At 47.7% G+C, this 18,401-nt stretch overlaps 1 protein-coding gene across 1 annotated transcript in view; it reads right to left on the reverse strand.

Annotated features, from left to right (window-relative positions):
- Window positions 1-18,401, reverse strand: part of HCN4 (hyperpolarization activated cyclic nucleotide gated potassium channel 4) — a 195,715-nt gene that overhangs the window by 69,542 nt on the left and 107,772 nt on the right. Inside the window, exons 3-4 of the mRNA XM_054041076.1 lie at window positions 14,604-14,765; window positions 798-1,016 (exon numbers count right to left, since the gene is read on the reverse strand). Of these exons, the coding sequence (XP_053897051.1) occupies window positions 798-1,016; window positions 14,604-14,765 (381 nt within the window). The remainder of the gene's footprint in view (window positions 1-797; window positions 1,017-14,603; window positions 14,766-18,401) is intronic.

The following is an 18,401-nucleotide window of genomic DNA, read 5'->3' on the forward strand; positions in this document are numbered from 1 at the left end:
GGCTCCCCTGACCATCTACCTCCTTGTCCAGAGGTGATTGAACTCTATTGACCAGTGGTAAGTGCCTGTCTCCATGTATGGAGGTAACCAAACTCCCTTGTTGTTAAGTAGACTCCTCACTTCTGGGCACCTATACTCTAGGTCCACAGCTACAAGCACTTTTTCTTCTTCATTACCATGCAGGGCCTGGCTGCTTCAAATTAAGTTAGAACTCCTGCCCTTTTGTATCAGCTGGGACAAAATAACTCCATCACAGAACTGTGCCACAAGACTTATTGTCTTGACTTTGCATCAGCTAACACACAAGGGTGCAATGTAATAGCATGACACTGTAAAGTCATCACATTTGGCCACCGTATCGCCCTGTGGTGAATCTGGCAGCTACACAGCCTACTCATTGTCTGTTTGGCTTGTGCGTGCTTTGAGCTACACGCAGCAATATGGTAGCACAGGGTTGCTCACAAGCGCTGGAGTGGTTGGAATTTATACTTTTAAAGAAAGGCCTGGCTAAAAAACAGCCGTGCTCGCTGGAAGATTGACATGGGCTTTGAAACTAAACCTGAAAGAGACAAAGTGGGTGAAAATTTTAGCTGCCACTGAAGTTGATAGCGTCCCTTTAGAAAGAGAGTGGAGTCATGGGTTGGCCAGCCTCCCCGCAGTCAGCCTCCTGAGGCTGTTATGCTGATTTCTTCCCAGGGGCCAGTGGGGTTTTCTTTAAGTGAATGAAAAGACACCAACCATCCATAAATTGGTGACACCTCAGCTCTAATCTAATTGTGGCAAAGCAGGGTCCTTACCTTCTCCTGGTACTGCCGCCGTGAGGAGTCCAGAGACTGGATGAGGGCTGTGGCATGGCCGATGAACATGGCATAGCAGGTGGCACCAACGATCATGCTCAGCATAGTGAGCCACACATCTGACATACCAACGGGAGCCTGCTGCCCATAGCCAATGCAGAGCATGTGACTCATTGCCTTGAACAGTGCATAGGAATACTGCTTCCCCCAGGAGTCATTCTAAAGAGACAGACACAGACAGACAGACAGACAAGGCTTTAGCAGCTTTACAGGACACAAGGAGGAAGCCAGGGAGACATTCCCTGGGACAGACTTTTAACACAGATGCCTAAGGTTAGGCTGCTAAGTCCATATTTAAGGTACCTAAACAGGTGACTTAATTCCCCAAAGGCCACATACCAAGCAGTCCCATCAACTCCCCTGAGAACAGCTGGGTACTCAGTATATTTGAAGAAATTAGATCTTTCATTTAGGTGCCTAACTCTGGGCACAGAAGCCTAAATTTAGGCACCAACATTTGAAAATCATGGCTAGGATTTACACAAATTGCATATACTGGCTCCAGCCAAACCTTCTGCAAAGGGAACCCGGAGAGACTAACACGCTGCTAGCCCAGGATGAACTTAGGCAGCCCCATCAATCACAGCACACAAAGGCTACAGGGTGATTCCCAGGGTGATTCGTGTGCTGGAGGAGGAACTGCAGCAAATCACTGCTCTGCCTAAAATCTGGTTAAGCTGGGGAACAGTTGCTCCAAGCTGCTATTTGGAATCCCTTGATGGGTTGTGTTCTAACATCACTTGTATGTCTCTGATTTACTCTCCAGCTCAGGAGTGCCAGACCCCAACTGAACAGGCATGAAGGGGTGAAGGGAAGTTAGTATTTATAACGTCCAGGCAGCCCTTTCCCCAAGAGCAGCGCAGGGACTTGTTTTCAGTGTAAAATAGTACTTCTCCCTGCGAGCAGCACAAGCCACGGGTGACCATATTGCAGGGATGCACTAAGCTGTCACAGCAAAAGGCAAATAGATTAATTGCTTTCTTGGGACAGTCTGCGCAGTCCTGGCTTTGCGCTGAAATGAACAGCAGGAGCACACCAACTGCTACAGAACTAGATAGGGCTAAATGCAGGCAAGTTCAAGGTTTTCTGAGCTACTCAGACTAGACTGAGTTCACACACCAAACACAGGTTTATTAACTATAGAAGGGGTGCAATGATGGCTCTACGGTCCTTCCCACAAAATCCTACTTGGTCATTACACTGTCATCGCACACTGCTGCAACAACATATATAAACAATACCTTCACTGTGGTTACATGAGTGACAGTAAAGAACCCACCAATTCACCATTCTTCTGTTCCTAGGAAGACGCTAACGTCACTGATTGACTTGTGCCAATAACATTGGACAGACCAGCTTGGGGAAGATCTTTGTGGGGTAGGGTTGGTTGATGGGTGAGTGTAGTATAACCAAGGAATAGTTCTACTAACCACCCAGAGAGACCCTGTCTACACTAGGGACATTTCCCAGGAGTTTCCCACCATTTGGCTCAGCTCCATCATGTAGCAGCATTGGGAAGCCTCATGCTAATGGGCCCCCAGAAGTTTTTGGACACTGCCCACCACGGAGAGATATAACCACAATGGCAGTGAACAGGCTGGTGACCCATCTACAACAGGATTCCCAAATTTGGATTTATTGGGATTGGTGTTTCTGCGTTTTTCTATCACAAATTCGCTTAATATTAGGAATAATGCTGGAAAGTTGAATCCTCATGTCAGGCGCAGCATCAAGCCTATTCCTATATTGGGTTTTTGTTGCAGTATAATACGAAAATCCTGTCTCACACAAATAAGTTGTAGCAAAAGGAAGGAGCACTCGAACTGCATGTTTAGCCACATTAGGGTACTCTTCGATTCGGCTGCTCCAAAAATTATTCAGCAGAAGTTCCTTAAACTTTTGATTCAAATCAGAGTCAGAAATTAAGTCAATTAGGCTTTCATAATCATGCGCAGTAAAGCCGACTGGTTTGGCTGTAATTACAAACGGATTTCGAACCCAAGCATTATCATCAGTAGTTGGAGAAAATATTCTAATAAAGAGGCCTGCAAGTCATGTAAGTGCTGTAAAATGGTGCTGGAAACTTCTTCATGGACTGTAGAATTTATTTCAGTCAGAAATTCATGTACTGTAGGGAAGCAGTCAAAGTTATTCTGTTCTACAGAAGATGCCCAGAATTCCAGTTTCTTTCTTAACGATGAAATTTTATCCATTCTAGTAAAAATGGTCACATTCTTTCCTTGCAGCGAAAGATTAATTTAATTTAATTTTGCAAAAATATCTGCAAGATACGCAAGTCTCATTAGCCATGAGGAATTTGTCATACAGTCATTAAATTTTCATCCTGAATTATCTGAAGTGAAGAATACCAGTAGCTCACTATTTGGCTCAGAAAACCTCACAAGCACTTTTCCTCTGGATAGCCACCTCACTTCCATATGTAAAAGAAACATTTTGTGCTGACTACCCATTTCCTTGCACAAAATTTTAAATAACCTGGATTGAAGTGGTTGAGATTTGACAAAATTGATAATTTGTACTGCTTCATTGAGCACAATTTTCAGATATGCTGGTATTTTTTTAACTGCAAGTGCTTGTCTGTGTAGAACACAATGGCTCTTAGTGCTTTCTGGTGCCACACTTATGATTCGCTTTACAGCTACCTTCATCTTCCCAATCATTGCCCGAGCACCGTCAGTATATACATCAATACATTTTCCCCAACTAATTTCATGCTTTCTGATAAAATTGTTGATGCAGTTGAATATTTCTTCTCCAGTCGTGTTGCTTTGCAGAGATTCACATAAGAGCAGGTCCTCTTCAATAATATTATTAAATCTATATTGGACAAATACTAGTAGCACAGCAAGTCCTGAAACGTCAGTGGACTCAACTAGCTGCAATGAATACTCATGGGAAATTTTCAGTCAGCAAACTAGCTCTTCTTCTATGTCATCGGCAAGATCTTTAATATGGCGTGCAACAGTATTATTCGACAACTATACAGCATCAATTTTTTTTACCAGACTGCTCACTCAACATGCACGTTACAATATCTTTTGCGCAAGGCTTGATAAGCATTTCTACAATAGTGTGAGCTTCTCCGGCAAGCGCTATACGTTAACTTACCCAATAAGATGTCTCTGTTGCACTTTCGTTGTCTGTTTTAGCAATTTTAATCATTGAAAGTTTACAATTTCCAAGTAAGTCATGCTGCCTCTTGAAAAAACGTATACCTTTGTCTTTGTATTCAGCATGCTTGGTTTCCAAATGCCTACGAAGTTTAGCAGGAGCCAATGAACTAGTATTTTGTTGCACACGACGCACTGCGCATCAGGAGCATCTTTATTTCCAACACACGTAAAACCGAAAGACAAATAACTTTCATCATACTTTCATTTCGGTCTTTTAACACCTGCTTCTTCTTGTTTTTTGATATACTTCAGTGGAAATTATTTCACCTTGGATAACTCACTAGTACTAACAGATTTTTTGGCAACAAAAGACTGCGATTGTTCATCCTCACTTTGAAGCGTCACAATATTTTGTTTGTTTATTTCGGCCACAGTTGGAGTACCAGAAGAACTTGCTTTTCGTTTCAAAGTTCCTTCTTTTAGCCACAAATCCATGGTGATTAGGTTTAGTAAAAATATTTAGAAATACTGATTTTTGTCAAATTTTGTTTGTCACGAATATTTATATTGTTTTGAGCGAAGCTAGTTTAGTTGTGCTTATTGCACAGACGGTAAAGACCCAGAGGTTTGAACGTGTTGAGTGAATATGTTATATTCAACATGGCGTAAAGAGAATGGTGTGTGCATACCACTGCAGTTCGCGCACACTGGAGCGGACGGGGTACGACGTCACTAACTGAAACATGCCCGAAAGGGGTAGACATCAATATGCTTGTGTGCTGCGTTCAATTTACACCATGATATTCAATACAAGATCTATCAATAACTGGAAAAAGAGTTTTATATTAAATTATAGTCATTCAAAAAGTGTTGTAAACTATGCTTCAAATATGCCAAATTGAAAATTAAAAAAAATTTAAAGACCCTTTTTAAAATTATGATTCTTTCACAGAACACCTATTCACATCGTGCGGCACACCAGTGTTTCGCAGAACACAGTTTGGGAAACGCTGCTCCAGATCATTTATGAATAAGTTGAATAGGACTGGTCCTAGGACTGACCCTTGGGGAACAACACTAGTTACCCCTCTCCATTTTGAAAATTTACCATTTATTCCTACCTCTTTGTTCCCTGTCTTTTAACCAGTTCTCAATCCACGAAAGGATCTTCCCTCTTATCCCATGACAACTTAATTTATGAAAGTGCATTTTGTGAGGGACCTTGTCAAAGGCTTTCTGGAAATCTAAGTACACTATGTCCACTGGATCCCCCTTGTCCACAAGTTTGTTGACTCTTCAAAGAACTCTAATAGATTAGTAAGACGTGATTTCCCTTTACAGAAACCATGTTGACTTTTACCCAACAATTTATGTTCTTCTATGTGTCTGACAATTTTATTCTTTACTATTGTGTCAACTAATTTTCCTGGTACTGACATTAGAATTACCAGTTTGTAATTGCTGGGATCACTGCTAGAGCCCTTTTTAAATATTGGTGTTACATTAGCTATCTTCCAGTCATTGGGTACAGAAGCTGATTTAAAGGACAGGTTACAAACCATAGTTAATAGTGCCGCAATTTCACATTTGAGTTCTTTCAAAATTCTTGGGTGAATGCCATCTGGCTTGTTACTGTTAAGTTTATCAATTAATTCCAAAACCTCCTCTAGTGACACTTCAATCTGTGACAATTCCTCAGATTTGTCACCTACAAAGGACGGCTCAGGTTTGGGAACCTCTCTAACATCCTCAGGTGTGAAGACTGAAGCAAAGAATTCATTTAATTTCTCCACAATGACTTTATCGTTTTAAGTGCTCCTTTTGTATCTTAATCGTCCAGGGGTCCCACTGATTGTTTATCCAGCTTCCTGCTTCTGATGTACTTAAAAAACATTTTGTTATTACCTTTTGAGTTTTTGGCTAGCTGTTCTTCAAACTCCTTTTTGGCTTTTCTTATTACATTTTTACACTTAATTTGGCAGTGTTTATGCTCCTTTCTATTCACCTCACTAGAATTTGACTTCCACTTTTTAAAAGGTGCCTTTTTATCTCTCACAGCTTCTTTTACATGGTTGTTAAGCCACAGAGGCTCTTTTTTAGTTCTTTTATGTGTTTTTTAATTGGGGGTATACATGTAAGTTGGGCCTCTATTATGGTATCTTTGAAAAGTGTCCATGCAGCTTGCAGGGATTTCGCTCTAGTCACTACCTTTTAATTTCTGTTTAACTAACCTCCTCATTTTTGCATAGTTCCCCTTTCTGAAATTAAATGCCACAGTGTTCGACTGTTGAGATGTTCTTCCCACCACAGGAATGTTAAATGTTATTATATTATGTTCACTATTTCCAAGCCGTCCTGTTATAGTTACCTCTTGGACCAGATCCTGTGCTTCACTCAGGACTAAATCAAAAATTGCCTCTCCCCTTGTGGGTTCCTGTACCAGCTGCTCCAAGAAGCAGTCAATTAAAGTATCGAGAAATTTTGTCTCTGCATTTCACCCTGAGGTGACATGTACTGATTCAATATAGGGATAATTGAAATCCCCCACTATTATTGAGTTCTTTTATTTTGATAGCCTCTCTAATCTCCCTTGGCATTTCATTGGGCACGTCTTCACTACCCGCGATCGGCGGGTAGCAATCTATCTATTGGAGATCGACTTATCGCGTCTAGTGAAGATGTGATAAAATCGATCCCCGATGGCTCTGCCGTCGACTCTGGAAATCCACCGTGGCAAGAGGCGGAAGCAGAGTCGACGGCGGCACGGGAGCGGTCGACTCGCCGCCATCCTCACAGCCAGGTAAGTCGACCTAAAATACGCAACTTCAGCTACGCTATTCACGTAGCTGAAGTTGTGTATCTTAGGTTGACACCCCCCCCCCCCCCCCGTAGTGTAGACCTAGCCTTAGTCACTATCGCTGTCCTGGTCAGGTGGTCAATAATAGATCCCTACTGTTATATTCTTATTAGAGCATGGAATTACTATCCATAGAGATTCTATGGAACATGTGGATTAATTTAAGATTTTTACTTCATTTGATTCTACATTTTCTTTCACATATAGTGACACCCCCCCTCCATCCCCCACACGACCTGTTCTATCCTTCCAATATATTTTGTACCCCGGAATGATTGTCCCCACTCCACCAGGTTTCTGTGATGCCTATTATATCAATAGCCTCCTTTAACACGAGGCACTCTAGTTCATCCATCTTATTATTTAGACTTCTAGCATTTGTGTACAAGCACTTTAAAATCTTGTCACTGTTTATTTGTCTGCCCTTTTCTGATGTGTCAGATTCTTTTTTATGTGAATGTTTCTCATCTGATCTGGCCCATACTTTCATAGAATATCATAGAATATCAGGATTGGAAGGGACCTCAGGAGGTCATCTAGTCCAACCCGCTGCTCAAAGCAGGCCCAATCCCCAGACAGATTTTTACCCCAGTTCCCTAAATGGCCCCCTCAAGGATTGAACTCACAACCCTGGGTTTAGCAGGCCAATGCTCAAACCACTGAGCTATCCCTCCCCTACTTTAGCCTCTTCCATCCTCTCCTCCTGACTAAAACCTAGAGAATCTCTATCAACAGACTCTCCTCTAAGAGAAATCTCTGTCTGATCCACGTGCTCCTCTGCAGTGATTGGCTTGCCCCCATCTCTTAGTTTAAAAATTGCTCTGCAACCTTTTTCATGTTAAGTGCCAGCAGTCTGGATCCACTTTGATTTAGGTAGAGCCCATCCTTCCTGTATAGGCTCCCGCTATCCCAAAAGTTTCCCCAGTTCCTAATAAATCTAAACCCCTCCTCTCTACACCATCGTCTCATCCATGCATTGAGACTCTGAAGCTCTGCCTGCCTACCTTGCCCTGCTCGTGGAATTGGAAGCATTTCTGAGAATGCTATCATGGAGGTCCTGGATTTCAGTCTCTTTCCTAGCAGCCTAAATTTGGCCTCCAGGATGTCTCTCCTACCCTTCCCTATGTCACTGGTACCTACATGTACCATGACCACCGGCTCCTCCCCGGACTACACATAAGTCTTTCTAGATGCCTCGAGAGATCCGCAACCATCTGCCTTCATGCTCATCTGTGGCTGCCACTGCAATGATAGAGGCAAGAGTCAGGCACTACACAGAGGGGAGACAATGTCCTGTTTCACCCCAGCTGGGCAGTGCTCAGGAAATGTCTCCATTGGCCTTGTCATTCTGGCTTCTCTACAGCATCTCTCAGCCTGAAGGATCCCACAGTGCTCTATCAGCGGTACATCTATGAGAATTACTTATTTTTATCACAGAAATGCAGCTGCTTTTGGGGTTGAACGCAACAGCTGTTAAACACTGCAGTGCAACTTGATGCTACAGTTTAAGACAGGAAGTGAAGGATGCTCTATCAAGCTGAAACTGAAGTGGGAATTTTGGAGGACAGATTTCTATTAGCCCTGTTGGAATTTGGCTAAAATACCCAGGCTAACACCCTTTCTCACCAGAAGATCTGCCAGTGGTGCTGGGCCCTTCTTGTGAGATGCTGAGCAAACTCAGTTCTCATCCAGCTCCGCAGGAGTTGACAGTAGAGGAGGAATTCAACACCACACAAAAACTGGGTCTCTAATGGCCACAGGTGAGATCTAGAGGAATGAGATACAGGATTGAGAGCTGAGAATTGGGAGCAGCTCTGCCAATGACTTGCTGTTTGGCCTTGGACAAACAACTTCACCTCTCCGGCAGCCCCTTAGGAAGTGGGGGATAATATTTACCCACCTGCCCTGGGACTTTAGAGGGCAAGGCAGTATTTTGTACAGTAGTTACCCAACGCAGACCAGAGCCCCCTAGCATCCTACTGATGCACAGGGTCAGAACTGGCTCAGAGGGAAGAGTGCTACCAACTGTACCGCCAACACCATTCCCTCCAGCATCTGGCTCCGCCCTGGGAAGCAGCCTGTTCCACACCAGACCCTGAGTAACTTTTCAGATCTTATGGTGGTTACAGCTCAAACTGCCAGGGCTGTAGGCGAGCAAGGAGCAGCTGGCACTGGGCAGGGCTGTGTGCCAGTGACAGCAAATGAGAACAGCAGAAACTGGAGCCGCGCCTCCTCCCCCCACCCGCCCCAGCTTACCTGCTGCCTGCTTCAGGCTTCCCGCGAATCAAGTGTTCGCGGGAAGCAGGGGAGGGGGCGGAGTTGGGGCGGGGACTTTGGGAAAGGGGTGGAGTTGGGGTGGAGGCGTGGGTGGGGCTGGGGGCAGGGCCGGGGCCCTGTGGAATGTCCTCTTTTTGGACACTCAAAATATGGTAACCCTACTGTAGGGTAATAGCTATAGCAGAATAACTGTGGCCACACGAGAGGGAGTGTTCCAGGGTAGTTAAAGTGGCAGAACTTGTGTGTGTTAAGCCCTTACACTGTGTTAAGGAAACAGCTCTGTCCTCATTAAACAAATTTTCAACCAAGCAGAACCAAGTTACAGAACAGTGTGTGAACCCAGCTAAGCAGGGATCCATTTGAACATACGTCTGGCACTGACCTAGTTTAGTGCATTCCCTGATTCAGGGAGCATTTGCATGGGTGAACTCGCAGGTTTTTTAAATGATCTGCCAAACCGGTTTGACTATAGCCCTAATATAGATAGCGCTGCACAGGTCTGGGCACTCTCAGTGTCCCACACTCAGCCGCTCCTACTCAAAATGTTTTGTGGCAATTCTTGTAACTCCTCAAAGGAAGCATTGGGTCCACGGGTGGTATGTGAATGCCTCCTTTGAGGAGGCTAGACTCCCCCCCCCCCGCCCCTTCTGCCCGAGGTCCTGCCCCACCTTGCCTGTCCCCTCCCTTCCACCCGCCAAAGCCCTGAGGCCCACCGCAGCCAGAGGAGCCCTGGCCAAATTGCCCCAACCCCTGGGCCATTGGCTGGCCCCCAAGCGCCGGCCTGACCAGTCCCAAGCCAACCCCTGACCTGAGTTGCCCTGGTTCCCCCTTGGCCATAGCCAGCCGGCTGAGCCTCAGCTCTAGGCTACCAGCCCAAGCTAAGCTTCCACCGGCTTTGGGGGATATGGGGAGTCAGGGCGGGGCCTCGAGCACATTGGAGAAAGCTCCATGGTAACTGATGCAATAGCTTATGGGACATTCCTGGCAGGGCAGCCAGTTGTGAGCAATTGAGGCAATCTATTACAGCAGAAGTTAGGAATGAGACACCTGGACAGCCAGCCCACAGCTAGCAAAACAAACCCTTGGGGCTCACACAGGGATAGAGCTGAGTCATGCGGTCATCCCAAACTTGTCCCACTTCAACTTCACAGCACCAGGGGGCTGATTTCCCCTGCCCAGGGCATCACTCCCATACTTTCTTCAGCCTAGAGCTGAAGAAAGGCAACGTGATAGGAGCATCAGCAATCGTTGCCAGAGTCAAGGAGTTTTCACAAGGCTGTTTGTACCAAAGGTGATGTGTGTTTCACTTTTCACCTAACCCCCAATCCCACTTAGCTTTTCCTTCACCCTCCACAGCTCCTGCATCTTCTGAGCCTGCAAATAGTTATTTTCTTCTGTCACACTGATCTCTTGAAAATATTAATAGCCTGTGATCATGGCCTGCCCTCACCTAATCTTTTTTAAGATGATAATTTTAGCTCCATTCCTCACTTCCTCTGATGCTCCAATCCTTTGCTCATCTTTGTAGTGGGTGAGACAAGTGGGAGGTAGTGTGTCCTAGTGGACAGAGCACTGGACAGGGACTCGGAAGACCGGGGTTACTTTCTTGGCTCTGCCACTGGCCTAATGGGTGACACTGGGTAAGTCACGTCACCTTTCTGTGCCACAGTTTCCCCATTTTTTTTAAAAAAAGGGTGAGGGGGATAAGAATATCAACATCCTTTGAGAGCAACTGTGGTGACCAAACTGCCACATGCCCCAGAGGTACAAACTGGCATTGTTTGTACATCCTTAGCTGTACTGAACCCCAGGATAGCACTGTGAGCCCAGATTTATCCCCTGGGGGTCTCAGACTCCCCTAAGTCGGTCTAAGGTACTTATCTGGCCCCCATTGCCATAGTCTTTGAGCACCTCATAATTTTTAATGGCTTTCTCCTCTCAGCACGCCAGGCTGGCACCCCCATTGCACAGGTGGGGAACTGAGGCATAGAGAGACTAAGTGACTTGCCAAGGCTACATAGAGTCTGTGGCAAAGCAGGGACTTGAACCCCAATCTCCCAAATTCCAAGCTAGTGCCCTGACCCTGGGTCATCCAGCCTCTTCATCCCTCCCTATCCATACTGTTTATTGCCTTTTCCTAGATGTAGGGCTTGGCATGTGTCAGTCTGGACTGTCCCCTCCTCGCCTGCGGTGCCACTTGCTCCAACTCCTCCAGCTGACGTTTGGTTTTAGCTGAATTTGCACTGTAAATCTGGCACACCAGGCTGGCATGGGAGCCTGGCTGTTCAAGAACGCAGCGATGGGATACAAAGCTTTGGGAGTTTGGCTCAGGAGAGAACCGTCTGAAAGTCCTTCCAGGCTGCTCAGCATGTTTTCAGCTTCCACCCAGTTCCTAGTGGACAGGTATCCACCTCACAAAACCCACCACAGAACTGGCACTAATTGACTTGGGTCAGTACTGACCAGGCAGAGAGACTCAGCTCCCCTTCAGCTGCTGCTCAGGCTAGTACCTCCCTGGGATGGTTGAGGCACATCAGCAGAAACGCAGAGGCAGCATGATCTAGTGGCCAGGGCACTGGATGCCTGGGTTCTATTTTTGGCTCTACCAATGTCCTGCTGTGTGACCGTAGGCACATCACTTCCCCTCGCTGCGCATTCTGGTCTGTCTAGACTGTAGGCTCTTCAGGCCAGGGGCCGTCTCTCACTCCATCTCTGTCCAACACCCAGCACAACAGGGCCTTGATCTCTAGTCACCACAATAGAAATAGAGAGGGGGCAGCCTGGGGGGGAAGATCGTGCTGTACCTGTCCTGCAGATCAATAAAGCAGTCAGTCTGGCACCATTCACCAGCGGGGAGAAATAAACAAACCAACCTCCCCACAGGTGGTTCTCTGTGGCTTCTAACTCAGCCTGTGATGGGCCACCCATCCTGGCCCTTCACAGCTCTGCATAGGGCAGGCATGAGATGTTGGCTGAGCCTTTTTAATTTCAAGTTTCTTTCTGCTTCAGTGCCTGATTTTGAAGAAGAAATTGGCTGCAATAAGAGGCAATTTTTTAAGGTTTGTCAGTTTTGCTGCTTAATCATCTGGACGTTGTCCCTTTGAATAAGGGATCCTGAATTCTTGGGGAAATGTTGAAAGGCACCATGAGCTCATCGGGCACTTACCATATGTTCCATGTCTCATCATAAACATTGCAGCCGCCAGCAGAGCCCCGGCTATTGCTCCTGCTATGGGAGTTGCAATACTGCCTGGCACAGTTTATTTTCAGGATGCTTTATAGTCTGTACAACACCCACATAAAGCAGGGAGGTGAGCAGTGCAATCACACCATCTTATACACAGAGAAACTGAGGCAAGGGAGGATGAATGACTTGCTTAAGGCCACAGCAGGGATTGGTGTCAGGAATTAGGAGCCTGTGGTTCAAACCCAGGCCTGCCTTTATGGGGAGGCACTGGGCACGTTGCTGCCCCAGCTCAGCCCCACAGATGCACAAGGGCCTGCTCCCAGCATGGAGCAGCAAGGCCGCCCAGAGGATTCAGGGGGCTTGGGGCAAAGCAATTTTGGGGGCCCCTTCCATAAAAAAAAGTTGCAATACTATAGTAACATGTATTTGGAAATGTAAAAAATAACTAGTGAAATACATTCAAAAATTAATTTGTAATAAATTGAAAAAACACTAAATACATTATTTAAAAACATTAAATGCTTTAATGGTATGTATACATTTGCAATTACATAATGGGCTGTTGCTGGGTGATGGTGATGGTTGGTGCCAATGGGCTGTCGCTGTCTGGGGGTGGTGCTGCTGTTACCCAGGGCTGGGTGGGGAGCTGGGCTCTGGGTTGGGGGGTGCCCGGCTCACAGGGGCTGGACTCAGGGCTGTGGGGGGGATGGGGTCAGGGGGGTGTCCGGCTCAGAGGGGCTGGGCTCGGAGCTGGGGGTCAGGGCTGTGGGGGGGATGGGGTTGGGGGGTGCCTGGCTCATAGGGGCTGGGCTCAAAGCTGGGGGTCTGGGCTGTGGGGGGGGATGGGGTCGGGGGGGTGCCCAGCTCAGAGGGGCTAGGCTCAGAGCTGGGGTCAGGGCTGTGGGGGATGGGGTGGGGGGGGTGCCCGGCCCCAGCCTCTTACTATGCCGCTTACCCCCTCTCCCGGAGCCTCAGCACGCCACATCCAATGCTGCAGTGGCGTGGTGTTTCCAGCAGGGCCTGAGCTCCCGCCGCTCGGCTGCAGCTCGCAGCCCTGCCCCCTTACCAGCTGAGATGCTGGGGGATGGGGGAAGACGGAGGCGGGGGGAGCCTCCAACATACTCATGGGGGCCCCTGTGGGGCCTGGGGCAAATTGCTCCACTTGCCCCGCCTCCGGGCGGCCCTGTGGAGCAGGGTTTGTGTAATTTTTTGAACCCGCCTCCTTGCTGTCTCCTGCCAGCAGGGGGAGCTGGGCTCCTGCCTTCTCCTGTGTGCATCCAGAGCAGACTCCATTTAGGTTCTGCCACTGCTGCTCTCCAGACCAGTCAGCCCTGCTTGTTTCACCACAGAGGGTTCTGCAAGGTGCATTCCACCTCCCTCCAGCTTCCCCCACCTCCAGGTGATGCTAGAGAGAGGAGGAAGATACTGGAGTGGGGGAGGCAGTGGAAGGCTGCTGGATAGCTGGGGGGTGCTTAGGGTTGCCAACTGTCTAATTGCACAAACCTAAACACCCTTGCCCCGCCCCTTCCCCAAGGCCCCGCCCCTGCTCACTCCATCCCCCCTCCTTCGGTTGCTTACTGTCCCCCACCCTCATTAATTTTCCCTGGGCTGGGGCAGGGGATTGGGATGCGGGAGGGGGTGTGGGCTCTGGGCTGGGGCTGAGGGGTTCAGAGTGTGGGAGGGGATTCCAGGTTGAGACTGGGCAGGGGATTGGAGTGCGGGGGGTGGAGGGGATGAGTGTTGCAGGCTCCAGCTGCACGGTGCTTACCTCAGGAAGGCTCCTGGAAGCGGCAGCATGTCTCTGAGGCTCCTAGACTTAGGGGCAGCCAGGCGGCTCTGCCCTTGCCTGCAGTCACCACCCCCGCGGCTCCCATTCGCAATGATTCCTGGCCAATGGGAGCTGTGGATTTGGCGCTCAGGGCGGGAGCAGCATGCAGACACCCCCTGGCCACCCCTGCACCTAGGAGCCGCAGGGACATGCTGGCCACTTCTGGGAACCACATGGAGCCAGGGCAGGCAGAGAGCCTACCTTAGCCCCACTGTGCCACTGACTGGACTTCTGGCCTGTTAAAATCTCCTGGAGTGCTTTCAATAGCAACCAGGAGATTGAGGCCGATTCTGGGAGAGTCCCGGCCAATCCGGGAAGGTTGGCAACCCTAGGGGATGCTGTATTGCTGAGGGGGGAGGGGTTGTGGAATAGGGAGCTGTGTGTTGGGATGATGCTGGAGGGATGCTTTGTTATTGGGGGCTTGTGGAGGGCTTTGGGGTGTCAAGAAAGAGCAGGCACTTACCACCATGCGATTGAGGGACACCCAGCAGTCTTCAGGGAAGTCCTGGAGCATGGGCACCAGGAACTGAAGGCAGCCATCCCAATGACACAGCAGCAGCATCATTCCAATCAGGTTCACAATCCGCACCACCGCACTCGCCAGGTCATAGGTCATGTGGAATATCTGCAGGGGCCAGGATGGAGACGATTCACACCCAGCCAATACAACCAGCAGACGGAGAGCTCCAAGCCAGGGAGCCACAACAAATCAAAGGCAGCCCAAGACAAGGTTGGGTCAATTCTCCATGGGCAGATCAGTGGTTAAATACAAAACATTAGAGCAACTCAGAAAACCGTTTAAAAAAATAATCACCAAATATACCCACCCCCTCCAATTTTTCATCCACATTTCACTTGGATTTAAAATTTTCAGTCTGCTTTACAAAATAAATCGCATAGCTTCTCTTCAGCATTTCACTCGCACGTTACTTCTCTCCAGGGAGCAGTCCTCCTTTGATATCCCCCATTTTGAAAATAGATTGTAAGTCCCACAGGGCAGGGGCTTTCTCTGTGTTTGTATATTGGATGCACGTGCCAGCATTCTCTCACACGCAGCAGCCTTAAACCAGCCAGAGCTCTCCAGTGAAAAATTCAGCAGAACTTGTCTCTTATCCAGCTGTCCCCTCTGCCCTTGGCCTTACATGGAGGACGGCAGGCTGGTGGAGAGGAGGGGGCACGGTATAGTTGGGCTACCATCTTCTGCTGATATGCAGTCTTACCCTTCACAGGGCCATTTAGAACCAGAGGGCTCAGCAGCCCTGAATCAGGGAGTTGTAGTTGGTTCTCTGCAGCCACCATTCTCCATTACAAGGAGGGGCAACGTCTTTTCCCCATTGTACTAATCATAAGCAGAATATATTCAGAAGTCCACGTATCATGTGATCAAGGCGGGGTGCAGACAGACATATGCCCCATAGAGTACAGCCCAGCAGGGACACTTTGATTTATTTGCTAGGGAGAACTGGCATTCTGAAAACACTGGGGTTTGTCTCGCTAGGGACATGCAACCTACGTGGAGCTACTATAAGGTGGGTGCAAAACTGGTTTGATCGACCCTGGAGGGCACAACGGTGCAACGCACACAGACAGTGGAGAAGCAACTGTGGGCGACGGTGCAGAACCAGACCCTTAAATAAGGTAGGAACAGTCCAGTGGGGACTTTACCTGGGGACGCCCAGTGTCTCTCTAGAGTATGGGGCAGGGACAGAGTATAGCCGGCGGGGCACAGTGTACGCTCTTAGAATGCATCCTAGCAAATTGGGATGTGTTTGGGTCAGATTCGATGCTTAGAAGTAAATTAAAAAGATTCTGTACAGTTGATTGGCCTTAATACCAGCTGGAGTGCCAGGAAAGGTGGCCACCAGAAGGATCACTTAATTACAACACAATCCTTCAGTTACTTTTGTTTTGTCAGCGAACTGATAAATGGAATAAACATCTCTATGCATATGCCTTTATGGTATTAAGAAATAGGACTGATATTTTGCACAAGTGCCATTTGACTCCGACAGACTCGGTAGTACCTGCTGCTAAACCCCAGAACCCTCCCACAGTTGTAATGCCAAAATTAGTGTCCCCTTCGGCTCCTCCACCCCCACAGGCTCCAGAAAGTACCCCCTTGGTGGGACTGTATCCGTTGATTACTGAGAATGTGGTAGCCCGTCCAGAAACACAGGATCGTGCAGCCCAGATCGTGCCTGTGTACTCTCATGTTCCTTTTAACCCAGTGGATGTAGCTGCCTTTAAGGCACAGGCAGGTGAATTTTCTACGAATCCAAGCAGGTTTATTTCAATCTTTGAAGGGTGTCTGGCTAATTGTAAGCCTGACTGGAATAATTGCAATATACTTATGAGAACCTTGTTGTCTGAGGTGGAGCAGAATCAGGTTATAGCTAAGGCTAAGGAGGAAGCACAGAGAAGGCATAATGAGGATAGATAAGGCAAGCCCTTGCCTGAGGTCGCTGTTCCCCTAGTGGACCCCCGGTGGAATCCGAATGAGGAGAAGGGTTGGAAGCTTCTTAACTTCTATAAGGAACTGCTTATGCATGGCCTCCGGCACTCAGCTGTCCGACATAACAATTGGGCAAAGCCTTATAAGCTAATCCAGGAAGCAAATGAAAGTCCAGTGGCTTTTCTGCAGCGTATTCGGGATACCATCAAGCAAACTACCAGTGCATGATCAGGCAACTGAGGCAATTATAAAGGGTATCTTTACCAGCCGTGTGGCCCCTGATATTAAAAGGAAATTGCAGAAAAAGGAGGATTTAATGGGAATGTCTGTGGCTCAGATTTTGGAGACTGCAAATAGGGCTTATACCCTTAAAGAGGAAGAGAAGAAAAAAAGGCAAGTAAAAATAATGGTAGCAGCGGTGCAGGCTGGTGGCAGAGGAAGGTCACAAAAAGGTGAAAGGGGCCGGGAAATAAGAGGTCATGAATGTGGGCGCCCTGGTCCCCAGGAAAGGCGTCTGAGTCGCAACCAGCGTGCCATATGCCGGAAGGAGGGACAATGGAAAAATAAGTGCCCTGAAAGGAAAGGTACCCCTATAATGGCAGCGGAGGATCAAGACTAGGGGTGTCAGGGGAGACGGACCATCCTACCCCCGAAACCCTGAGTAAAAATGAGGGTGGGAAATTCAAAAATAAACTTTTTAGTAGACTCTGGAGCAGCACGGACCACTGTAAATCAACCCCTTCAGCTGCTAGTGGCAGACTCCCTCACAGTGGTGGGTGCCACAGGGAAAGGAACTAAGTGCCCAATGTATGCCCCAGTGGAATGTACCTTGGGAAACAAAACTGTATCACACAAGCTGGTTTACCTCCCTGATTGTCCAACGCCACTACTAGGACGAGACCTGCTTTGTCGTTTAGGTGCCACCCTGCATTTTACCCAAGATAATATAACTTTCACCTTACCCCCTGAGAATGCTTGGATAATAACCCTTGCAGTTAAACCCTCAGCTATGCAAGCCCCAGAGTGGAACCAGTGGGAGGACGAGGTTTATCCCCTTGTCTGGGCATCAGGGGTCCCAGGAAAAGCAACCCATCAAATCCCTATTCATATTCAGCTCCTCCCAGAAAAAAGCCCAGTGCGAATCAAACAGTATCCGATTAAGAGGGAAGCCAGAAAGGAACTGCAAAGGACTATAGATCGGTTCCTAAAGTACGGTGTACTACAAGAATGCCAGTCAGCGTGAAACACTCCCATTCTGCCCGTACAAAAGCCCAATGGCATGTATCGGCTGGTATAGGACCTCAGGGCAGTTAATAAGCGGGTTAAGACTCTGCACCCCCTTGTTCCAAATCCGTATACACTGTTGGCCTCTATAGGGGGGCAGTATGCCCATTTCTTGGTCCTAGATTTAAAAAATGATTTTTTCATGATTCCAGTCGACACCCAATCTCAAAAAATATTCTCCTTCAAGTGGAAGAACAAACGAAGGGTTAAAAAGCAGCTTTGCTGAACAGTATTGGCCCAGGAATTTAAAAATTCCCCCACTCTGTTCAGGCTCTGGCCAGAGACTTGGAAGAGTGGAATAATTCAGACAGAGTCCTACTCCTGCAATATGTAGATGACTTGCTAATTGCTGCTGTGGGTCTGATCCCTTGTCTCAATGCCACTGTGAGTCTCCTGAACTTTATTAAACTCCGAGGATACCGGGTAGCTCAAAGCAAGGCTCAAATTGCTCTCTCAGAAGTACAGTATCTGGGATTTCACATAAGGCAGGGAGAGAGACAGCTCTCAAATAAAAAAAAGAAGGCT

Source organism: Malaclemys terrapin, chromosome 10, assembly GCF_027887155.1.
Source record: "Malaclemys terrapin pileata isolate rMalTer1 chromosome 10, rMalTer1.hap1, whole genome shotgun sequence".
NCBI lineage: Eukaryota > Metazoa > Chordata > Testudines > Emydidae > Malaclemys > Malaclemys terrapin.